This window comes from Heteronotia binoei, chromosome 9, assembly GCF_032191835.1.
Source record: "Heteronotia binoei isolate CCM8104 ecotype False Entrance Well chromosome 9, APGP_CSIRO_Hbin_v1, whole genome shotgun sequence".
NCBI lineage: Eukaryota > Metazoa > Chordata > Lepidosauria > Squamata > Gekkonidae > Heteronotia > Heteronotia binoei.
Genome location: NC_083231.1, coordinates 105,098,261 through 105,119,689, shown reverse-complemented (window position 1 = coordinate 105,119,689; position 21,429 = coordinate 105,098,261). Strand labels below are relative to the sequence as shown.

The 21,429-nt window shown below is 41.9% G+C and overlaps 1 protein-coding gene across 1 annotated transcript; it reads left to right on the top strand.

Annotated features, from left to right (window-relative positions):
* The first annotated feature begins 19,346 nt into the window (after positions 1–19,346).
* Positions 19,347–20,120, top strand: LOC132577560 (vesicle-associated membrane protein 8-like). The gene is made up of 2 exons (XM_060247352.1): positions 19,347–19,532; positions 19,854–20,120. The coding sequence occupies exons 1-2, from the start codon at positions 19,374–19,376 to the stop codon at positions 19,995–19,997; spliced, it is 303 nt and encodes a 100-aa protein (XP_060103335.1). The 5' UTR covers positions 19,347–19,373; the 3' UTR covers positions 19,998–20,120.
* The last annotated feature ends 1,309 nt before the right edge of the window (positions 20,121–21,429 follow it).

Below are 21,429 nucleotides of genomic sequence, written 5' to 3'. Positions count from 1 at the left end.
ATCCCAACCATCTGCACAACACAGGAGATTCACAACTACCTTTCCCCACCACCAGCACTCTCCCAGTGACCCTTGTTCTATGCCCAGAGGAAGCTTAAAAAAAAAACCCTCCCAAGACCCCTGGGCTAATCTGGCCTGGAAGAAAATTCTTCTTCACCCCAAAGTAGTGATTGGCATTCCCCCTGGACATGTAAGAAAGGGCCACAAGAGCTCAGTCCTACTCAGGCCCACAGTGCACTGGGATTAGGAGCTCTTCCCCTACCCTCATTTGCCTTTTCAAGTGTTGAAACAGCCATGGGAGGAGGAGAGCACCTTATCCCTCTACACTACAGCTGGGCTCTTGCAGCATTTTTAGATGGTGGTGGTGTCTCCATGGCGAACAGGAAGACACCATCACATCTAGTTTGGCACAAGTGACAGACCCAAGGTCACCCAGCAACCTTGCTGGATGAGTGTGGATTTGAACTCAGGTCACCCAATCTGACACTTTACAAGCTGCCATAATTTAGGGCTTTTACCATGTTCTCAGAATGGTGTAATGGTTGAGAGCAGCAGACTCTAATCTGGAGAACTGGGTTTGATTCCCCACTTCTCCACATGAGGCCAGCTGGGTGACCTTGGGTCAGTCACAGTTCTCCCAGAACTTTCACAGCCCCACTTCCCTCACAGGGTGTCTGTTGTGGGAAGAGGAAGGGATGGCAATTGTAAGCCACTCAGACTCCTTTGAGTAGTGAAGGGTGGGGTATAAAAATCAACTCTCCTTCATTCTCCTCACCTGTGTGCCCCAATTGCGTTGGATCGTTTTCCTGTTCTGCTCATGTTTTGTTCCCTCTAGTGGCTGATTTGATATTACATCTCTTTAGACTCAGCATCTCAATGCAGAGTTAAACTGCAGGTTTTTCTGTGCAGAAAAGAAAAACAATAGCAAGGGAACAGGAACTCACAAATGAGGAGACAATAGTAGACTACTGAGATATTTATTACAAAACAAAGTCAGGTAATAATGCACTAAGAGTTTTTTTGGAGTCCATTGATTTTGTGTTACACCAAGGGACTGTGCATACCATGAGACTCCTAGGCACTGAACAAACAGTACAAAAAGACTGCATTCCCCAGACACACTATAAGACAATTGTCAGAAAGAAAATACGGCCTGTCTTCTGCTATGCTATAAGAGTAAAATGGAAGACAAACTGCCATCTATTACAGGAAAACAGTTGTCACCTGACTGGTTCTGAGCATTTGTTATTTTACTTATTAATTTATTATTTAAAACATTTTTATCCCATCTTTCCACCTTGATCAGGATCCTCAAGGTGGCGAATACATCCACATTGAAACAATTAAAAAGTTCAAAATAATTCAATAAAAACAAATCAACAAACAATCCAGAATCAGGGAAGAGGGCAAACTGGGGGTATGCAAAACAAAAGAAGTCTTCACTCTCCCCCATCCTGTTCATGCTTTGGTCACCTTTCTCAGTTCTTAAACATTTGCTCTATGGGACCGGAAGGAGAAACTTGCCCACAGTGACATATGAACATGAACATATGAAGCTGCCTTATACTGAATCAGACCCTTGACCCATCAAAGTCAGTATTGTCTTCTCAGACTGGCAGCAGCTCTCCAGGGTCTCAAGCTGAGGATTTTCACGCCTACTTGCCTGGGCCCTTTTTGGAGATGCCAGGGATTGAACCTGGGACCTTCTGCTTACCAAGCAGATGCTCTACCACTGAGCCACCGTCCCTCCCCGAAGCTTTGAGAAAGAGGTAGGATTGTGGGGAGAGACATTTAGAAAAGTTCGCAGACCAAGTTGTCCATGGGGTTGCTGACTAGCCGGAAAAAGAACATACCATCCCTTTAACAGAAACTTGGTATGTGGAAATGGGCAGATTTTGCTATTTACATTTTCAAGTAACATAACATCCCATTAAGCCTATAGTGAAGGAACAGGATTCTTTCTCCCTCCAGGCAGTTGGCAACCCTAATTTTCCTTGCAGGCTTCGTATTTTGAAAACCAAATCCCAGACACTTTGAAGGCAGGGTGCTAGGGTTGCCAGTTTAAAGGTGATGGCTGGAGATCTCCCAGAATTACAGTTGGTCTCCAGGCAACAGTGATCAGTTCCTCTGGAGAAAATGGCTGCTTCGAAAGGTGCACTCTATCGGATAATACCCCACTGAGGTCTCTTCCCAAACTACACCATCCCCAAGAATTTCCCAACTTAGAACTGGCAACCCTACATGGTGCGTACCAAACAACTGTCCACAAAGGAACACTTTAAGAGATTCTTGATGTCCAAAATTCTTCTGTTATTTTTCCCAGTCGAAGCATTAGGCAACTGAATACAATTTGAAATCTAGTGAAAAGCTCTTTATCAGGAAAGTTTCAACAGAAAAGCTTCGAAGGGCTCCTGCACTTGGAAGCATTCAGAATGAAACCAACAAAACACAGGGCCGGGGGCTCCCTCAGGAGCAAAATCCGCAAGGCCCAAGCAAGCCCATTCAAAGGAATAGTCCACTCCTGTCATTGTTCTAGAAATTTCTGCTGCTTTGGCCCTGTGTTAAGGCCCTCTTCCCCTCAGGGAAGACCCCATCCTTCTTCCTTCTGTTGCAGGAACCAAATAGCACAGGTAAAGAGAGGAGTCTGTCCTTTCTCAGACAGTCCTCCCTCACACCCTTTCAGACCAAGTTTTGGGCCTAGCAGCCAAAATAGAGTTTACCTTCCTTAATGAGACTTATCCTCTTCCACGCTTGCCTCAGGCCTAATTTTCAGGTGCCCTCTTTCTTTCTTTCTTTCTTTCTTTCTTTCTTTCTTTCTTTCTTTCTTTCTTTCTTTCTTTCTTTCTTTCTTTCTTTCTTTCTTTCCACAGCATCTCTTGTTTCACTCAGGTTGCCAACCTCCAGGTAAGCACTAGAGATCTCCTACACATGGTTTATTATTTATTTATTTATTTACACCTTTACTCAACTTCTTCTGGAGAAAATGAAAGGTGGGCTGTAGGGCATTATACTTTACTAAAGTCCCTCCCCACCCTGAATTCCACCCTTCCAGACTCCATCCTGAAGTCTCCAGGTATTTCCAAATTAGGGTTGCCAATCCCCAGTTGGAGGCAGGGGTCCCCCAGTTTGGAGGCCCTCCCCCTGCTTCAAGGCAGCCAGGGGGTGGTGCTGAATGTGTGCTGGGCACTCCATTATACCCTATGGAGAGCAGTTCCCATTGGGTATAATGAAGAACTGATCCGTGTGTATCTGGAGCTCGGCAGGGGGTGTTTTTTGAGGGAGAGGCACCAATTTTCAGCACAGCATCCAGTGCTTCTCCTCAAAACACCCACCAAGTTTCAAAAATATTAGACCAGGGGGTCCAATTCTATGAGCCCCAAAAGAAGGTGTTCCTATCCTTCATTAGTTCCAAATGGAAGGCAGGCATTTAAAAGGCACACAGTCCCTTTAAATGTGATGGCCAGAACTCCCCTTGGAGTTAATTCGTGCTTGACACACCCTTGCTTCTGGTTCCACCCCAAAAGTTCCCAGATATTTCTTCAGTCAAACCTGGCAACCCTATTCCAACCCCAAGTTGAGCCTTGAGAGGGTGGGGTTTGGGAAAGGAAGGGATTTCACATAGGTATAATCGGGGCTTTTTTTAAAAAAGCAAGAATGCACAGGAACGCAGTTCCAGTTGACTTGGCATCAGGGGTGTGTGGCCTAATATGCAAATGAGTTCCTGCTGGGCTTTTTCTACAAAAAAAAGTCCTGGGTATAATGTCATAAAATCCACTGTCCAAAGGAACCATCCCCCCCCCCTTTTTTTTTTAAATGCTTTCTTTATCATTATATAACACTAACATGTAGGCATCTTGGATACTTAACATTTAAAAACAGGATATTCAATACTCTCTCCCTGTTTTCATTATCGAGGCAGTTTGAGTGAGACAAATCAATACCTTACCCCGCCCCCGCCCCCCTTAACATAATATAGATGTCCCTTCTCCAGATTGGAGAGTGCTATGACTGAGTGTCCTATAGGCTTTTCAGGGTTTTTACATAATAGACAAAGGAGCTGTTTCTCCAAGGGAAGTGTTCTTGGTCCTCTGGAAATCAGTTATAATTCTAGGAGATCTTCAGGCTCCATTGGGAGGCTGTCAACCTTAGGTTGCTGGATTCTGTTTCTTGGCTGGTCCTTGCTGTCTTGGATTCTCCTTTGCTTTGTCTTATAGAGTGACATTATTGTGTGCATGTGATTTTCTTATTGACAGGGTCTTTTTTATCAGAAGGCATGGTAAATAAGACAGGTTAAATGGTGAGGTGATTCCCTTCATGCTGAGATGAAGGCGGTTATTCTGATTGCCCCTCCATGAAAAGCGGTATATATATTTGTGGCAAAAAAGAGAATAAGACATACAGTTCTAAGCACTATCACAGTGTTAATAAAAACTCTGTTGAACTTACTATAGGTCTAGAAAGCAAGAATCGTTCTTAAAGCAAATGCTGCCACCGTGTGAATAATGAAGAAATGTGCATGTGAAGAATCAAGATTTCCAAAAGTGGGCAGCTCTTAAAAGAAAAGAACCCTAAAGAAAAAGAACAGCCGTATGCAGAAGAGGTTTAAATTGCCTTTGCGCATCTCTTGTGAGATTTCTCTGAACGTCTCAGTATTCTTAATGCATAAGATACACACATTTATGATTTGAACCAGCATTCTGGCTGGAATGGCTTCTGAAGTCACATTATTTTATAGATTAGGATATAATAATTTATACTTTGGTTTTAGTGCTGAATTCTAAGCTGCTTTGAGTTTTGGAAAAGACAGGCTACAAATGGAATTGAAATAAAACCATACACACTACAAACCTGTTAAGAAAAGGACTGCTTTAAGTTTCTGTGTAAAAATGCCCACAGATAAATTAGCAGTTGTGTGGGGTTCTAAGGAAACAACTTGATGATTTAGCAGCTCTGTGGGGGCTAGTGTGGGTGGCCCCCAAACTACCATTAAAATTTAACCTAACATTAAAATTTAAAAACAATACAATAAAATTAGCAAATCAAAACAATAGAACAATAAAAAAAATAAGGTGCATCGTCAGGTTCAACTCAGGAAATATCTGGGGATTTTGGGGGTGGAGCCAGGAGCAAGGTTGTGACAAGCACAGTTGAACTCCAAGGGAGTTCTGGCCATCACATTTAAAAGGACCACACTTATTTAGAATGCCTTCCCTTCCCTGGAAAAAGTGGAGGATCGGGGCACCTTCTTTTGGGGCTCATAGAATTGGACCCCCTGATTCAATTTTTTGAAACTTGGCGGGGGGGTTGAGGAGCGGCACCAGACACTATGCTGAAAATGCTCAAAAAACAGCCCCCCAGAGCTCTAGGTACCCAGATTGATTCTCCATCATACCCTATGGAGATCAGTCCATATAGCATATAATGGAGTGCCCAGCAGACATTCAATCCCGCACCCCCACTCCCCACTTTCTGATAACCATGAAGCGAGGAGAGGGCCTCTAAACCAGGGATTCCCCTATCCCCAACTGAGGACTAGCAACCCTAGAGTGGCCAAACTTCAAGTGGAGATCTGAATCCAGGGATATTAGTCCTTACCAATCACTTTAACCACTATACTATGCTTTACACATTTTAAGTGTGTTGGTCCCAGGTTTGAATCCCCATTCCCCACTCATGCCATGGAAGCTCGCTGGGTGACCCTGGGGCAGGTACATACTCTCTCAGCCTAACCTACCTCATAGTGTTTTTGTGAGGATAAAATGGAGGAGAGAAGAACAATGGAAGCCACTTTGGGTCCCCACTGGGAAGAAACGCAGGATAGGAATTAACTAAATAAAACTATAGACACTCATCTTTATACTAGATTTTCACTGCATGCTACCCTGTTGTGTTTAATTTATTAGTTCTATTCAGGTGCTTTTATTTTTGTAAATTATGATGGATTATCTGGATGGTTTTATTATTGTAAGGTGCCTGAAAAAACAATAAAAGGTAAAGGTAGTCCCCTGTGCATCACCAGTCATTTCCGACTCTGGGGTGATGTCACAACATGACATTTTCATGGCAGACTTTTTACAGGGTGGTTTGCCATTGCCTTGGGCGGGGGGGGGGGGGGGAGAGACAACAGGGCAGAATAATAATAATAATATTTAATTTGTATCCTGCCCTCCCCGCCGAAGCAGGCTCAGGGCGGCTCACAACATAGACGCTTCACTTCAACAATTAAAACAATACATATTATAAATCATACTTCTATAAAGGATAAAGATATTTTGCACTAGCTTAACCAAAAAGACTTAAAGCAGACTGCACACCATTTATGTCAACATCTGATCATTTAAATGCAGAGTTAAGGAGAAGACAAAGACAAAGAAAGGTATTTGCAATGCAAATAGCCAGAGTGGATTACAAAACTGATTAATGCAAACCCCATGTTAACTCTTGTGAGGTAAAAACCTTTAGTTACCACATAAATTGTGAGAATGGAATAACGTACATTCTCTGGGTGATATTAATTTGTTTGTTAAAAGAAGCCAGTCTAAGCTGCATTCCTGGTAGTTGTGCTAAATTTCTTTTTATGGTGATTGAGGGGTTCCATCTGTTGTTTTTATGGTCTGCTTCTAGCCTGAGGACTTTTTTAGGTTGTGGGATGTAATTTTTATGCTGATTTTATTCTGCCAACTTGTTTTAACTTATGTTGTCCTTAAGGTTTTATTGTTGTAATGTTTTTACTTTGTGAATCACTTGTGGAAGAGAACAGTTTATTGAGGGAAGCTGAGGAAATGTGAAGGTGTTTCCCTCAAATATTCTCACAGCTTCATCTTCCTAGGCCAAGAAATCATCTTCCAGATTACATTGGCTATAAGGTTGCCAGCTCTGGGTTGGGAAATTCCTGGAGATATGAGGGTGGAGCCTGAGATGGGTCATGGGTTTGGGGGAGGGGAGGAAGACCCTTAGGGTACAATGCCATAAAGTCCACCTTCCAAAGGAGCCATTTTCTCCAGGGGAACTGATCGCTTTACATCAAATATCAAAGCAGAAGATCTCTCTAGGCCCAACCTGGAGCAGGAGGTGCCTGCCCTTTCTCTCCATCTCTGATCCTTTCCCCCTGATATCCTTCCGCCTATTCATTCTTTATGCACTTGCTTCAGGCAAGGTGATATTTCAAAAGGGCTGCATGGAAATGCTTGGATTTGGATCTTAAATCCTGTCAAGCATTATTTTTAACTCTGCCCTAGGTGTGCTGTTTACTTTGTGGGTGTGCAGTAGCATAATTGTACAGTTAAAGAAGGAATCTTTGCCTGACGCACACAGTTGCACGTGCACACACACACACACAGAGGCACATTTCTTCTTTAGTCTCCAATAAAAACTATGAAAAACTAGGAGGCAGAGAATTTCCAAAATGAAACTTCTCAAGAAAGATTCCTAATTTCCATTTTCTGCCCAGTGATTTCCACCCCCCACCCTTAGTGCCAGAGAATACATTTCTCTACATCATGTCCTCCCTCAACCCCCTTCAAAATTTAAATCTGCTTTTCTTCCATTGGTTTATTCTGGGTTTCCCTACCACAGGAACTGTAACTTCTGATTCAGGTAAGTCAGCATTTTCCCAGATTTTACTAAGCTATGTCCCTTGGCAAATATATTATCCTTTACCGAGAAAAATTCCCCAGGCCTCTGGAACCAATGGGTACATCAATTTCTAATCTAATCTCGGTCTCCTAGCACTTCACAATTTCCAACACACATCTCCAAAGCCTTTCTCTTCTCATCACATATTCTGCAATATGAGGGGAATTTCTGCACTAGCAACAGTCAAGAATTCACAACCCCACCTCTCCTAGGCTTGTCAGCCTTCAGGTGGATATTAAAAAATACAGGAAAAAAATCACAATCCACAATAATGAATCTCTTTTCAAAGTATTTATGTGAATTCATTCAACCTTGTAAATTCATGCAAATTCATTCAGTCCTATTGAATTCATTTCGTGTAAAAATACAATATTCAAAGGTGTTGAATGCACATAAATATTCTCTTAAAGAATCCTTTTAAAGAGTTTGTTTACATATCTCATTGAATGCCAAAGATGAATAGAAAATTATTTAGAAGTCAGTTCATTCCATAAAGAAATTGACTAATGTGTAAAGTTCTTTTGTGTATACTTCTCAAAGCCCCAAATGGATGCATTACAACAGTCCCAACCAAATGGGGCTTTGAGAAGCATATACAAAAGAACTTTACAAATTAGCCAATTTCTTTATGGAACAAACTTTCTAAAGAGTTTTTTTCAACCTACTCTACCCCTCCCAACAACAAAAATCCTGAACAGACCATCTGCTTGTGCTAGTCACTGTAGAATCCAGACCATGTTTTCCTTAAAAGTAGTCCCCAAGGAACAGAATTAAAATTGCATGGGTTTTTCTGACAATGAAAAAGGTAGAAATTCCATAGTTTCATATGGGATCATTTTGGAAGTGTCAAAAAGAAAAATGAGGCTGCCACCAAAAAGTTTAGATAATCTAGAATTTCACTGAGTATGAATCAACACAATTAAAAATCACATTACTGTGCATGTTTTGGTTTTTGATCATTTGTTTCAGTTATGGGAAAATCCACAGTTGCTTAATTTCGTGCAGCTATTAAAAATGAAGGGCTTCTGTCCATTGCACAATATGGACAGCATCCAGGAAGACAAGATAGTTTTGCCTGCTTTTGTGTGCATTGCACAGTCTGTTTGCATGCAATTTTAAAGATGCATCAAAGGCATTTGGAAATGATGCTGGAAGACTGAAATATTAGCTTTAATTAGGAAGTAAATATTCCATATTTCAATTGCTATTGTGTGTCAATGTTAACTTCTAGGGCCTAGGATTCATCTGGAATTCCTGCTCATCTCCAGACCACAGAAATTTCTGGAGAAAATGGCTGCTTTGGAGGGTATGGCATGGTCCCCCACTGAGGTCCCTGTCCTCCCAGGCTCTATCCTCAGTCTCCAAGAGTCTCCCAACCCAGAGGTGACAACTGTACCCCCCCCCCCACTCTGCCAGTGGCTGGGGGACCTGGTAACCCTATAATTTGCTCATAGGTTTTGTTTTAATAATTCAGGTAGGGTAAGGATCAAGGCAGGTATCATTATACCTTTTTTTCTCTAAGCCAGTGATACTCCCTCCACAACTCATGGAAGCCACATTTATAATTGCTATCAACCAAAAGAGCCACATTTCCTTTCATATCTGCCTTGAGGCCTTCACTTTAGGGAGCTTCGTACCTTATCTGTTCTTCTGGTAGCAGCTGTTTCAAAGTGGGAGCCACCTGTAAACCACAAGCCCGCCAGGCAAAGACCTTGCCCACTTTTATGAAACATGGGGCAGGTGCCACCTTACCTGAGTTGTAAGGTTGCCAGGTCTAGGTTGGGAAATACCTGGAGACTGTGGGAGGGGAGTGGCCTCACTCAGCATGGTACAATGCCATAGAGTCCACCCTTCAAAGCAGCCATTTTCTCAAGGGGAGATGGTCTCTGCCAGCTAGAGATCAGTTGTAAAAGTAGGCGATCTCCAGACCCCTACAGGGTTGCCAAATCCAGGTTGGGAAATTCCTGGATTTGGGGGTAGAGATTGATGAGGACAGGGTTTGGGGAGGATAAGGGCATCTGTGAGCTAGAATGCCATAGTACAGGAGTACCCAAATATTTTGAGCCTTTTGGGGCACCTTTGGGTAGGGTTGGGTAAGACAAAAACCTATTAACTAAATTACACTTACTTAAAGATATACAACACAAGAAATCATTATATCAAAAATTCATAATATCAAAAATTCATCCTAATTACAATCAAGTGACAATTAACAATTCTATTAAAGTTTCAATTACTTCATTTATTCAAGTCCTTTTAATAAAGTCAATTTCCAACTTCTTAAAAACTCACGACGATTCGCTCGTTCCAATGGGCTGAATTAAAGTGCTGGTGCTCCGGATATAATTCCACAGGAAAAGTTTCTGTTTTCAAGATGCTCTTTCAGTCATGCCAAATTTCAGGCTTCCAATATTCATACAAGAACTTTTCAAATGTGAAGTTGAAGTGGGTATACAGCAAGCCTCTGACAGGAACGCGCCTTTACTTCTGTTTCTGGGAAAAACCCTTCCTCAGAGAGACATATCCCACTGTATATTCACCATAATTTCCAAGCGCCTATTTCCAAAGGAACATTGCCCTTTTCCTGCAAAAATGCTGAAAGCGTTCTAAAATGCTTTCAGCATTTTTGCAGGAAAAGGCCCCTTCCTTTGGCAATAGGTGCTTTCCCCAGAAACAGAAGTAAAGGCGCGTTCCTGTCAGAAGCTTGCTGTATACCCACTTCAACTTCAAGTTTGAAAAGTACTTGGAAGCCTGAAATTTGGCATGACTGAAAGAGCTTCTTGAAAACATAGAAACTTTTCCTGTGAAATTATATCCGAAGCACCAGCACTTTAATTCAGCCCGTTGGAATGAGCGAATCGTCGTGAGTTTTTAAGAAGTTGGAAATTGACGTTATTAAAAGGACTTGAATAAATGAAGTAATTGAAACTTTGATAGAATTGTTAATTGTCACTTGATTGTAATTAGGACGAATTTTTGATATTATGATTTCTTGTGTTGTATATCTTTAAGTAAGTGTAATTTAGTTAATAAGTTTTTGTCTTTAAAAATTTTGTAATAAGATTATTGTTGTGTTCTGAGTCTTTTCGTTAATTATTTCACAGTTTTTGCTTGGTTTCAGTCTTTCACTGTGATACTCTAGGCATTCTGACCGCCTGAAGGTTGGCAACCCTAACTTCGGGATTCTGACACAGTGTGATCAGCATAGCCATAACAATGGCTGCTGTAGGAGGCTGAGATGACCAAGAAATGGCTACTGCAGATTGCCTTCAGCCACACAGTGAAGATCCTTGGTAGTAGCTGCTGCTAAAGCAACATTTTAAAAATCTTCACAAATAGTCCAATGGCCAATCAGAAGCCTTGCTGGGCAAAAGCCTCGCCTGGCTCCTTTGTGCTTTCTAAAAACATTTGGTGGCACCAGAAAAGGTGCCCATGGGCACCACATCGGGGACCCCTGTTACAGTCCACTTTCCAAAGCAACCATTTTCTCTGGGGGAACTATCTCTCAGCTGGAAATGAGTTGTCATGCTGGAAGGTCTCCAGGCCCCACCTGGAGGTTGGCAGCCCTATGAAAAGTGTTCAGAAGAGCCATATGTGGTTCTTGAGCCTTTGGGTTTCAATCCTCTTAATTGTCATTGACCATGATGTTCTTGTTCTTGGAATTACAAATGTCATTAGATAACACAATTTACCATTGAAACTGCTTGAGTAATTTTTTTTTAATCTTAACTAATTCTTACATATTAATTTTGAAAATCTCTCTCCTTTCCCTTTGCACTGCAGCAGTTATCACTACCTAATAGAGGAGGGCCAGCTTCTGTGTGGATATGTAAATCAGCTGCGGTTAAAACTTAAGTGCTAAATATGGTTATCATCATCTGCATGTGCACAGCTGTTGCAAAAAAAAAAATGTTCATGTAACATCAAAAAATGAGTTGCCACCCACATTCCCCTGCTGAGATAAACCCAGCTTCCTTCCACATTTGAAAGCCAATGACCGCATACCAATAAGCAAATCAAATTCTGGTCTTATTTTGTACATCTAGATGGACCTAATAGGGTCAATAAAATCGAACCAACCTGAACCTGGTACCTGAATTCACTTACTTTTTAAATGTAGTTCATATAAACCTATGCTACACATAGAATTAATGTTTAGGTGCTTGTACTTCAATGCTAAGAGCCCCGTGGTGCAGAATGGTAAAGCTGCAGTACTGCAGTCCTAAGCTCTGCTCACGACCTGAGTTTGATCCTGGCAGAAGCTGGGTTCGGATAGCCGGCTCAATGTTAACTCAGCCTTCCAAGGTCTGTAAAATGAGCACCCATCTTGCTGTTTGGGGGTGGGGGGAAGTGTAGATGAATGGGGAAGGCAATGGCAAACCATCCCATAAAAAAAGGCTGCCATGAAAATGTTGTGAAAGCAACGTCACCCCAGAGTCGGAAATGACTGGTGCTTGCACAGGGGACTACCTTCCCCCCTCCCCTTAACTTCAATGCTACTTAGTTCTCACACTTCTGATGGCTCTAGGCCTTTCCAATTAAAACAGGTGCATGTTTGTTTTTATAGAAACTGGTGCATAGTCTGGGTTTTTATTATGATGATATGTTGCTTATTGAAATTAACAGCAGACTAATCCCTGCGCATTTTTTTTCTTTTCAGATTCATAAATCATTTGACTGTAGGATTGGTATTTCAGGCAGGTTTGGTTCAGGTTTGCCAGCAAGCACAGGTTTTTCTGAGGAATTATCAAAATACAGAGTAAGTAATATTAAATAATCTTGACTATAATGATGGTTCATGGAAATTATAAAGGGAACCTCATAGACAGATCAATCTATGATGTCTGGGATAAGATGACAACGCACTTCATTTATAAATTGGTCTGTGTCAATATGATTGCTGTGGTAGAATCATTTGGAGTTTAATGTTTATATAGCTTATCCCACAAGACTAGTCACTGTAGTAAAACATTAACCAGGAGCTTAAGTAGTTGTTTTCCTCTACGTCATTTGATTGAACAGATATCTTTCAAGGAACAGAGCGATCAGTGCAGTAGTCTACTCCTCGATCTTCTATAGCTGCTTTAGGTAACACAATTTATTTCTTGATTTAAGCCAGTCTGAGATTAGTGAAACAATCACTGGGTTTATTAATATTTGACTTCCTGATTACAATGGCCGTTCTGGATTAAAATCTCGACTAGCCTCGGTTAGGCAAAAAAGGTAGCATGGAAATATATTCTCCTACAATGTTAATATAAAAATATTATTTTCATCTGTTTATTTTAACTGGAAGGCTAAGGTGTGTTGACTTTTTGTGTATTTTATAGATAACTGTTTTGTAAACGGGGTTTTGTTTTCAGAGAATAGAGAACTGCTACAAATGCAGCTAGGGGGTTGTGTAGCTAAAGTCTTAAGAGTCGATGTTTTACTGACAGCAGTTCATATATTAATAACTGTTTCTGGATGAGGATCACACAAATACCAGATGCTTATAGAGGTATAATTCTATCATTGTTGATGGCTATTGAATTTCACAAATGGACTAAATTTGAATGGGGATTAAGAAATCATATTCCAGTATACATAAGTAATTTGCTTTACTTCACTCCTTGGATCACTCCCAAGATCTATAAAGGAATAATACAAATACAAAATGAAAAACAAAAGAAACATGATAAATCCTTGTGGGAAACCAAAGTGCAGAACCTGTGATCACTCTAAAATCAGCATTAGGTCACTACAAAATCAGAAAGATGTTTATCAGTGCTTCTTTATACTAGGCCCCTTTATGGGCGGGAAGGAGGGAGTCTGTACTCATCTGTACTTCCGCAGAATGGCTACGCATGGAAGTGGGAGTCCAACCCACCTCTGATTGATAAAAATGGCAATCTGGCAACAATCCCACCAACCACCTGGCTATTTCCCAAGATTACCCACTCCAGAAGTAGCTTATTCTGCATGACCAGTCCCTATCCAATCAGCATGGCTTTAAATGCATCTTTAACATTAACCAGTGTTTCTTTACACCTTCACAAAAAAACTAAAATGTAACGTTTGAGAACAGTCACAATATTCAGCGATACTGAACTATTAAGGTCATTCTTACTCTTACATTTTTTGAAATCATACATTTTGGAAATAATAATAATGCTCCACCCTGTTCCACCTAACCCCACTTACTTCCTGGTGCTTGTACCCACTTGATATTCTGGTTCATCTTGGGCACTCATGCTGGAGCCTGTCGAGCTGTAATCACCTTCTTGTGGACTTTGTTATTAGTAGGTTCCAGCTGAATATGCTGTGATGTTTTTACTTGTTTTATTCAGTTGTAATCCACCCTGAGCCCACTTGCGGAGGGAGGACGGGACAGAAATACGATAAAATGAGCAAACGAATAAATAAAACCAGAATATGATCAAGAGCTAGACAATGCTTGACCATTTTGCATGGTGACAAAGCTTTTCCTCCCTATATCGCTACACAAAACATGAGAGATCCTTGGATAACAATGACACACACCTACTCACCCCACAGCAACCCTGTGAGGTTACCATAAGTCAGCTGCGACTTGACAGCACTTCACACACACCCAGTTTTGCCCTATCCAATTAATGCCTTGTAAGCGAAAGAGAGAAACAAATGCATGGTGGTTTCATGTAATCATTTATGAATCTTAAATACAGATTTTTCACAGATCTCTGTGCCCTTTAATACATTAGCACAGATAAGATAACCATGGTGGTGACTGAGACTGGAGATGCTCTTCCGGCCATTTTCACACATTATGCTTCAATTACTTTTACATTTCTTACCTCTGATTTGAATACAATATCTACAATTTTTAGAATGTGCATTCAGTTTTAAAATGTCTGTTTTCTGCTTTTTAAAAATAAAAATGCATATATGCACACAAAAGCACAAGAGGCGTAAAAGGAATGTTTTTAGTTTGGTTTTGGCATTTCATGGCTGTAGGCTGTTGAAGGAGGACTGATTCAAATGGCATGAATTCCTGATAGTGGAGGTGTGGTCCCACGTACACCTGCAATTCCTTATTAGGAATTCAGTTTGCAGGCATATGGGGTCCTTATTTTGAGAAGTGTTAAGGTCATTTTCCAGATCAAAAATAGCCCCAGGGCTGTATTTGTCCTTTGGGGAAACCTTCATGCTTACCCAATAGGGCAATTAGGAATTTCCAGGGCTGTTTTAGGTCAGGAAACCAGAATGTGTGTGCATGTAATGTGTGTGTGTGCATGTAAACTTCTGCATTTAGGTAGGAAAAATCCCATGCATAGTTATAGGATGGGGAAGACTTGTCTTGGCAGTAGTATGTGCGAAAAGGATCTAGGGGTCTTCGTGGACCATACACTGAACATGAGTTAACAATGTGATGCGGTGGTTAAAAAGGCAAATGCAATTTTGGGCTGTATCAACAGAGGTATATTGTCCAGCTCACGTGATGTGTTGGTATCGCTTTGTTCTGCTCTGGTACACCTGGAGTATTGTGTTCAGTTTTGGGCAACACATTTTAAAAAGTATATAGACAAGCTGAAATGGGTCCAGAGGAGGGCAACGAAGATGGTGAGGGGTCTGGAGACCGAGTCCTATAAGGAAAGGTTGAAGGAGCTGGGCATGCTTAGCCTGGAGAGAAGGCAGCTGAGAGGTGATATGATCACCATCTCCATGGACTTGAAGGGCTGTCATATAGAGGATGGTGCAGAATTGTTTTCTGTGGCCCCAGAAGGTAGGACCAGAACCAATAGATTGAAATTAAATCAAGAGTTTCCGGCTCAACATTAGGAAGAACTTCCTGACTATTAGAGCAATTCCTCAATAGAACAGGCTTCCTCGGGAGGTGGTGGGCTCTCCTTCCGTGGAGATTTTTAATCAGGGGCTAGATGGCCATCTGACAGCAATGAAGATCCTGTGAATTTGGGGTAGGTATTTGTGGGTTTCCTGCATTGTGCAGGGGGTTGGACTAGATGACCTTGGAGGTCCCTTCCAACTCTATGATTCTGTTTCTTCTGAATATGCCATGGTCCCAATCCCAATCCTGCATGTCTAGTAACTGAGTTCTTAGCACAGAAATCCAAGCTCACATTGTTGACAGCCTACAGATTCATCAAGTGGATTTGCAACACGTTAATAGAGCCCAGTTTTCCTAACCTTTTAAGCCCTGTTGTTGTTTTCCATTCACGATTACGAGGGAGACACCTGGTGGCCAAATACTATTGATGCAAAACTTGTATGCGATTCGGTATAGAGAGTTCATTTATTTATTTACTCTTCTTGCACCTCACCCTTCTCACCGAGACTCAAGGTGGATTGAAAAGGAGCAACAGACACAGAAAACTGTCAGTATACCTAACTCTTAACAAGGCCAAATATGTGGATACTGAAATCCGTAAGACTGGTGCCATGAATGTACAAACCAGATCTTTCTACAAACCTGAAAAAGGCCCCAGGTTTGCAAAAATAAAACAAAAACACACCTGAAATCTTTTTTAAAAAATTACTGGGGCGGGGGTAAATTGGCTGCATTCACATATCATTGCATATTGCACTATGGCAATAGGAAGGGGATCGTGGTACATAAGCAGGAAGTAGGAAAATTGCCTTTGCTCAGGCTGCTTAGGATTCAAACCATAGATTCCAGTTAAATGAATATATGAGAAAATAACTGTCATTATCCAATGGGGTTGCCATGAAGGGCCTTTTGCCGCTACTATAAACAGGGCATCTAAGGTATGAAATACCCAGGAGCGAATCACTGCTTAGAGCACCGTTTCCTGAGCTCTCTTCTAGATCTAATTCTAGTTTATAGCATCATCTTTGTTTATGAAAGCAGTTGTAGTAGCAGAACCTGGAGAAATTTTTAAAAATGCTAAACCTGCTTCAAAAGTGGGTTACATTGATGTCAAAGGAAGGAGCGTTTGAAACTTATTCTGTTTATCCTCCAGTAGTATTCTCTAACCTGCTCTTTGATTTTCACAGCTCACGTGCAGGGATGCATTTGCAGTCTATACTTTGCTCTAACCCCCAGAAAATTTAACGTTATTAACAAACTAGAACAGTAGTGAGAATGTGTGTCTAGGATTATAAACACACCAGTCCTTCCTTGCAAAGGTTTGTCTCTCAGCATCCTCTTTCCCCAAGGGTGTTTCCCTTTGTTCCTCCCCTCCTTAACAACATCAGCAGCATTGAGCTGGAGCCTAACATACGGTCTTGTGACTTCACCTGTTTAAAGAGACGACACAGAAGGACAGCAAAGGCTACAAAACCTGCAACGGTTATCAACAAATCCAAGGAAAGGTAGCTATGACCAGAGCAATTACTTTGCTTTCAGGGGCTCAGAAAAGGAGATGGCACTAGTATCAGAACAAAGGTTTGTAAGCACCTTAGAGACTTGACAAATGTACCAAAACATGTGGCTCGTTAGGCTAGAGCCCGCTTCATCAGATTCATGAAGTTTTGGCTAATATGAACATATGAAGTTGCCTTATACTGATTCAGACCCTCGGTCCATCAAAGTCAGTATTGTCTACTCAGATTGGCAGTGGCTTTCCAGGGTCTCAAGCTGAGGGTTTTCACGCCTATTTGCCTGGACCCTTTTTCGTTGGAGATGCCAGGGATTGAACCTGGGACCTGTTTACCAAGCAGATGCTCTACCACTGAGCCACCGCCCCTCCCCATAGAACATAATCTGTTTGATTATGCTAGAACATAATCTGTTTGTAATTAAAGGAGAAAGTCTGATTTAATGTAGCTGCAAGGAAATGACAGATGCTTATCTAACCATGGCAGTTCGTTTAAAAGCAACTACCAGAATAAATAATTTTTCCATTCATTTTTACCCATTGTGGGGAAAGGGTTAGATTGAATCCAAAATAATTTCAGCTGCCAAAATGAAGACATAAATGGATACAATAGCACTTTGTCAACACTTACCTTTATAATAAACCACATTTTTGAACTACTAAAATTCTGTAACATGTAATTATGTGAATGGATTAGGACTCAAATTTGATGCTGGAATGTAGGAATTTCACACACACAGTATACAACTTCAGTCTTGCCTTCTTTTATACACTTCCAAAGGTAAAACAAATTGAGGGTTGCCTACTCTGGGTTGGGCAATTCCTGGAGGTTTGGGAGTGGAGGGTGAGGGGGGGTTGTGGGAGAGGAGGGACTTCAGCAGCGTACAGTCCAAAGCTGCCTTTTTCTCCACAGGAACAGTTTTCTGTAGTCTGGAGATCATTTATAATTCTGGGAGATCTCCTGGCCCCACCTGAAGGTTGACAACCTTAATAATACTAAGAGGCATGACTGGTTTAAGCAGAGTATTTAAAATACTTTGTAAGCGGTCCAGTGCAAATAACGGTTTAAGTTATATAAGGGGGGGGGGGAAGGGAGAGAGAAAGAGATCTTAAATGAACTGGTGTTAAACATATGGCTTGCGGTCCAGAATCCACCTGTCTAGGGCTTTTATCGGCCTACAAGCAATTGATGAAAGGGGGGGAGGCAGGAGGCTCCTTGGGGGGGCAAACAGGTGCACGTGGTGAGTTGTGTGTGCTCAACGCTGTCAAAGAAAGGAAATGGCTGGGCAGTGGGATTAAGAGGCTGATGTAAATTGTGTGAGGGAAATGGCACCAAAGACAGAGAAAGAGATTTTTCCCTCTCGCCTCTTCAAAGCACAGCTCAGCAAGGATCGTTGAAGCCGCTATGCGGAGAGCGGCCGGCACTGCCATCACACCGACAGGCTTCGCAATTGTTAAGATGGTGAGGGTGGGGGGGTGGGGTTGGTGAGAGCGCACAAATGAGTGGTGGTTTGTCAACAAAGGGAAGAGGCCAGTGGGGGAGAGAGGAGGGTCAGCGTGTGGATTGAGAGGCAACTGGGCTGTCTTGTGTGCCACTCTGAGGTGAAAAGAGAATTACAGAATCCAAACCGCTGCAAAGCCAGACAAAAAGTGTCCCTTGGAGGTTTCAGGAACAGGCTTTCCTTCAAAGCCTTCCCCTCAGCCCTGTCGCTTCTGTGGGGAACATAGGAGGAATATAACCTGGGGATGAGGAGATCTGGGAGAGACAGGTTCAGACCCCTCGCTCCTGAGTCAGGACCTTGTCATCTGGGTCACTCGGGACCAGTCGCTCAGCCTGGCCCACCTCACAGGGTTGTTGTTGGTTATGGGGATGGGGCAGCGGAGGGAGAATTCTGGTGTGCCTCCTCAAGATCCACAGAGGTAGGATGGGAGAAGAGAGGAAACAAAGAGCAAGAGATGAATCGTAGCCATGCTCGGTTCTGCAGCTCAGCATACTGGGGGGGAGGGGTCCTGAAAAACCACCATATATACTTGCAGGGAAGATAACCCATCTCCTAAAAGTGCTATATATACACAAAGTAACTAATTTGTGTGGAAATATATATCCCTTGGAAAAAGCCTAGTCTTGCATATGATTAAATTCATTCATTGGGGCTTTTGCAGGTTCCCCAGTAAATCAATTTTCTTTTGTTGCTAGGAATAAATTGTTTTTGGTTTATCTTGCGTTTAAAAAATGTTAATTGTGTTTGCCTGTGTTGTTTATAAAGTTTATCTCTCCAATACTTGGCATTACATTTATGGCACACATAGCCCAGCCAAGTGACATTTATGTCAGATCCAGTCCTTGTAACAAATGAGTTCAAAACCTCTGGTAGACCTTATTCTGTACAATCTATTAAACACAAGATTTCTGTTAAACAGATGGAGTATAAGAAGACAGATGGCAATGTGGTCATTTCTACTCTTCAAGTTCACGTGGATGATGTGAAAAATGTCATGACTCAAAATATTGAAAAAGTTTTGAACAGAGAAGAAAGGCTGAGCGAACTGGCTGATCGAAGCGGTGATCTGGAGACAGCGGTAATTCTACAGTCCCATTCACTATTTATGGATTATTCATTGCTTCAGGCTGACCCCCAAATTTAGGAATCTGCAACAGGGAGCACCCTAGCCCCAACCCAAGAACTCAGCTGGCCTCACTTTCCAACCTAGAAACAAAAGCGCTGCAGAGAGCTAGCCAGTGGGCCGTTTCAGGACAGAGGGAGGCCTCACAGCCCACTCTTTGATTCACCCATCTTTGTTTCATTTGAAACATTTTAATGCCACTTTTCCACTCAGTAAGGGTCTCCAAGGCAGCGATATAAGTCAGGAACTAACCCGCGCTTTCCCATTTGTTTTCAGGCTCATGGTTTCCATAAAACTACTGCCAGGGTTTCAAGGAAGATGTGGTGGAAAAACACTAAACTAATCATAATTATTGCAGTAGTTGTCCTTATCATTGTAGTTTTCATTATTCTTCTTGCCACAGGTGTCATTCCGTCATAAGGAAATTTTCAGTAATTGATGACAAGTGACATGAACAAATTCTGCAAAATGTTAATATTCTGAAGCATCAATTTATGCATAGCCTTATTTTTGTACAATAAATATTTGTCCATATGCATAATATGCATTATAGTGCTTTGTCTTCTCTAAAGTATTTAATATGCATTAGAGGTAGGCTTGCCAGTCCCAAGGTCCAAGTGGGGGATCTCGGTCTTTCAGGTTCCTCCCCACTGCCAGCCAGTTTGCCGGCAGTGGGAAGCCCCACCTGACCAGCCACCATGTGTCTTCAAACATGGTGCAACTGTGTTTCTGAATGTGTGTGTGCCTTTAAATCTCAAGAGGAAAGCTACAGCAGGCTGGGGCAAGCTCAGAGCAAGGTTGCTCTCAGTCCCTCTGTTTGGAGGAAAACTCCATCCTCTATGCTGTTCTTTCATTTTGCTATTAGTCTGAAGTTTGCTGAAATACAGCAGATGGTTATATTTAGTAATGTGAGTAAATTGGTTGCTTTCTGTGTGTTCCATTTAGTGGACATGCAGTTGCTGGGGGGACAAGGAAATGAGGACTGTATACAAGGGAACTACACTGCTGTATTTTTATTTAAGCGAATGGGAAAGTCTCTTGGCTTCACCCCCAACGTCTCCCATCTCCACTCCCAAAATCCCCAGATTATTTCTGAGTTGGACCTGGCAATCCTAATTAGTGGAAGTTCCTTCAGGGCTTGCCTTCAAGAAGCAAGGCATTTCCCAAAATTAGCAAAAGACTAAGCAGATTTATATTAGTGTCCCAAGCTTCTGTACATCATAGCTCACTTCAGCAGAAGCATGAAGTGTTGCATCCAGCGGGCAGAGATTTATGCCCCAAAGCTACAAATAGCAGAAGCAGGGGCTGCATTACTATAAAGAAGCCTGCAAGGTCCATATGACAGCATACCAGATCAAACGATCTGCCAACTGAATCTTAAGCAATCCATGAAAGCTTATGCCACAGTAAACGCATTAATCTTTTATGATACCACAAAGCTCCAAGTCTGGCTGCAGCAGACTAACAGGGCCATCCCTTCAGGGGTCCCAAACTCAGTGCCCTTGGGCACCACGGCACCCACCAAGTGGACAGAGAAAGGTGGGGCTTCAGATAGGCTGTGCAGTTTTTAAAAGTTGCTTTAGCAATGGCATGCAGATCTTCACTGTGTTACTGAAAGTAAGCTGTGTGTGTGCAGTATTTTTATGTGTGTTCGTTTTAAGTCATCCTGTTAAACAGAACTTTAGCCTAAAATGCTTTAAAGTTTACTCTTCGTTATCTATGATCTCCTTCCCTGACAGAGTGGTCAGCTCTGCCTCCTGTAGCAGCCATTTTGTGGTTATAACCACTCGTTTCAGAATTCCAAGAGTGCCTACAGGCCCAAAAAAAGGTTGAGGGCCCATTTAATATCCTA

What these genes read in the sequence shown, in the direction of transcription:
- LOC132577560 (XM_060247352.1), top strand. Translation starts at nt 19,374, where the DNA reads ATGGAGTATAAGAAGACAGATGGCAATGTGGTCATTTCTACTCTTCAA. An exon ending in GCGGTGATCTGGAGACAGCG is followed by an intron (nt 19,533 to 19,853) that starts GTAATTCTACAG and finishes ATTTGTTTTCAG; the next exon opens with GCTCATGGTTTCCATAAAAC.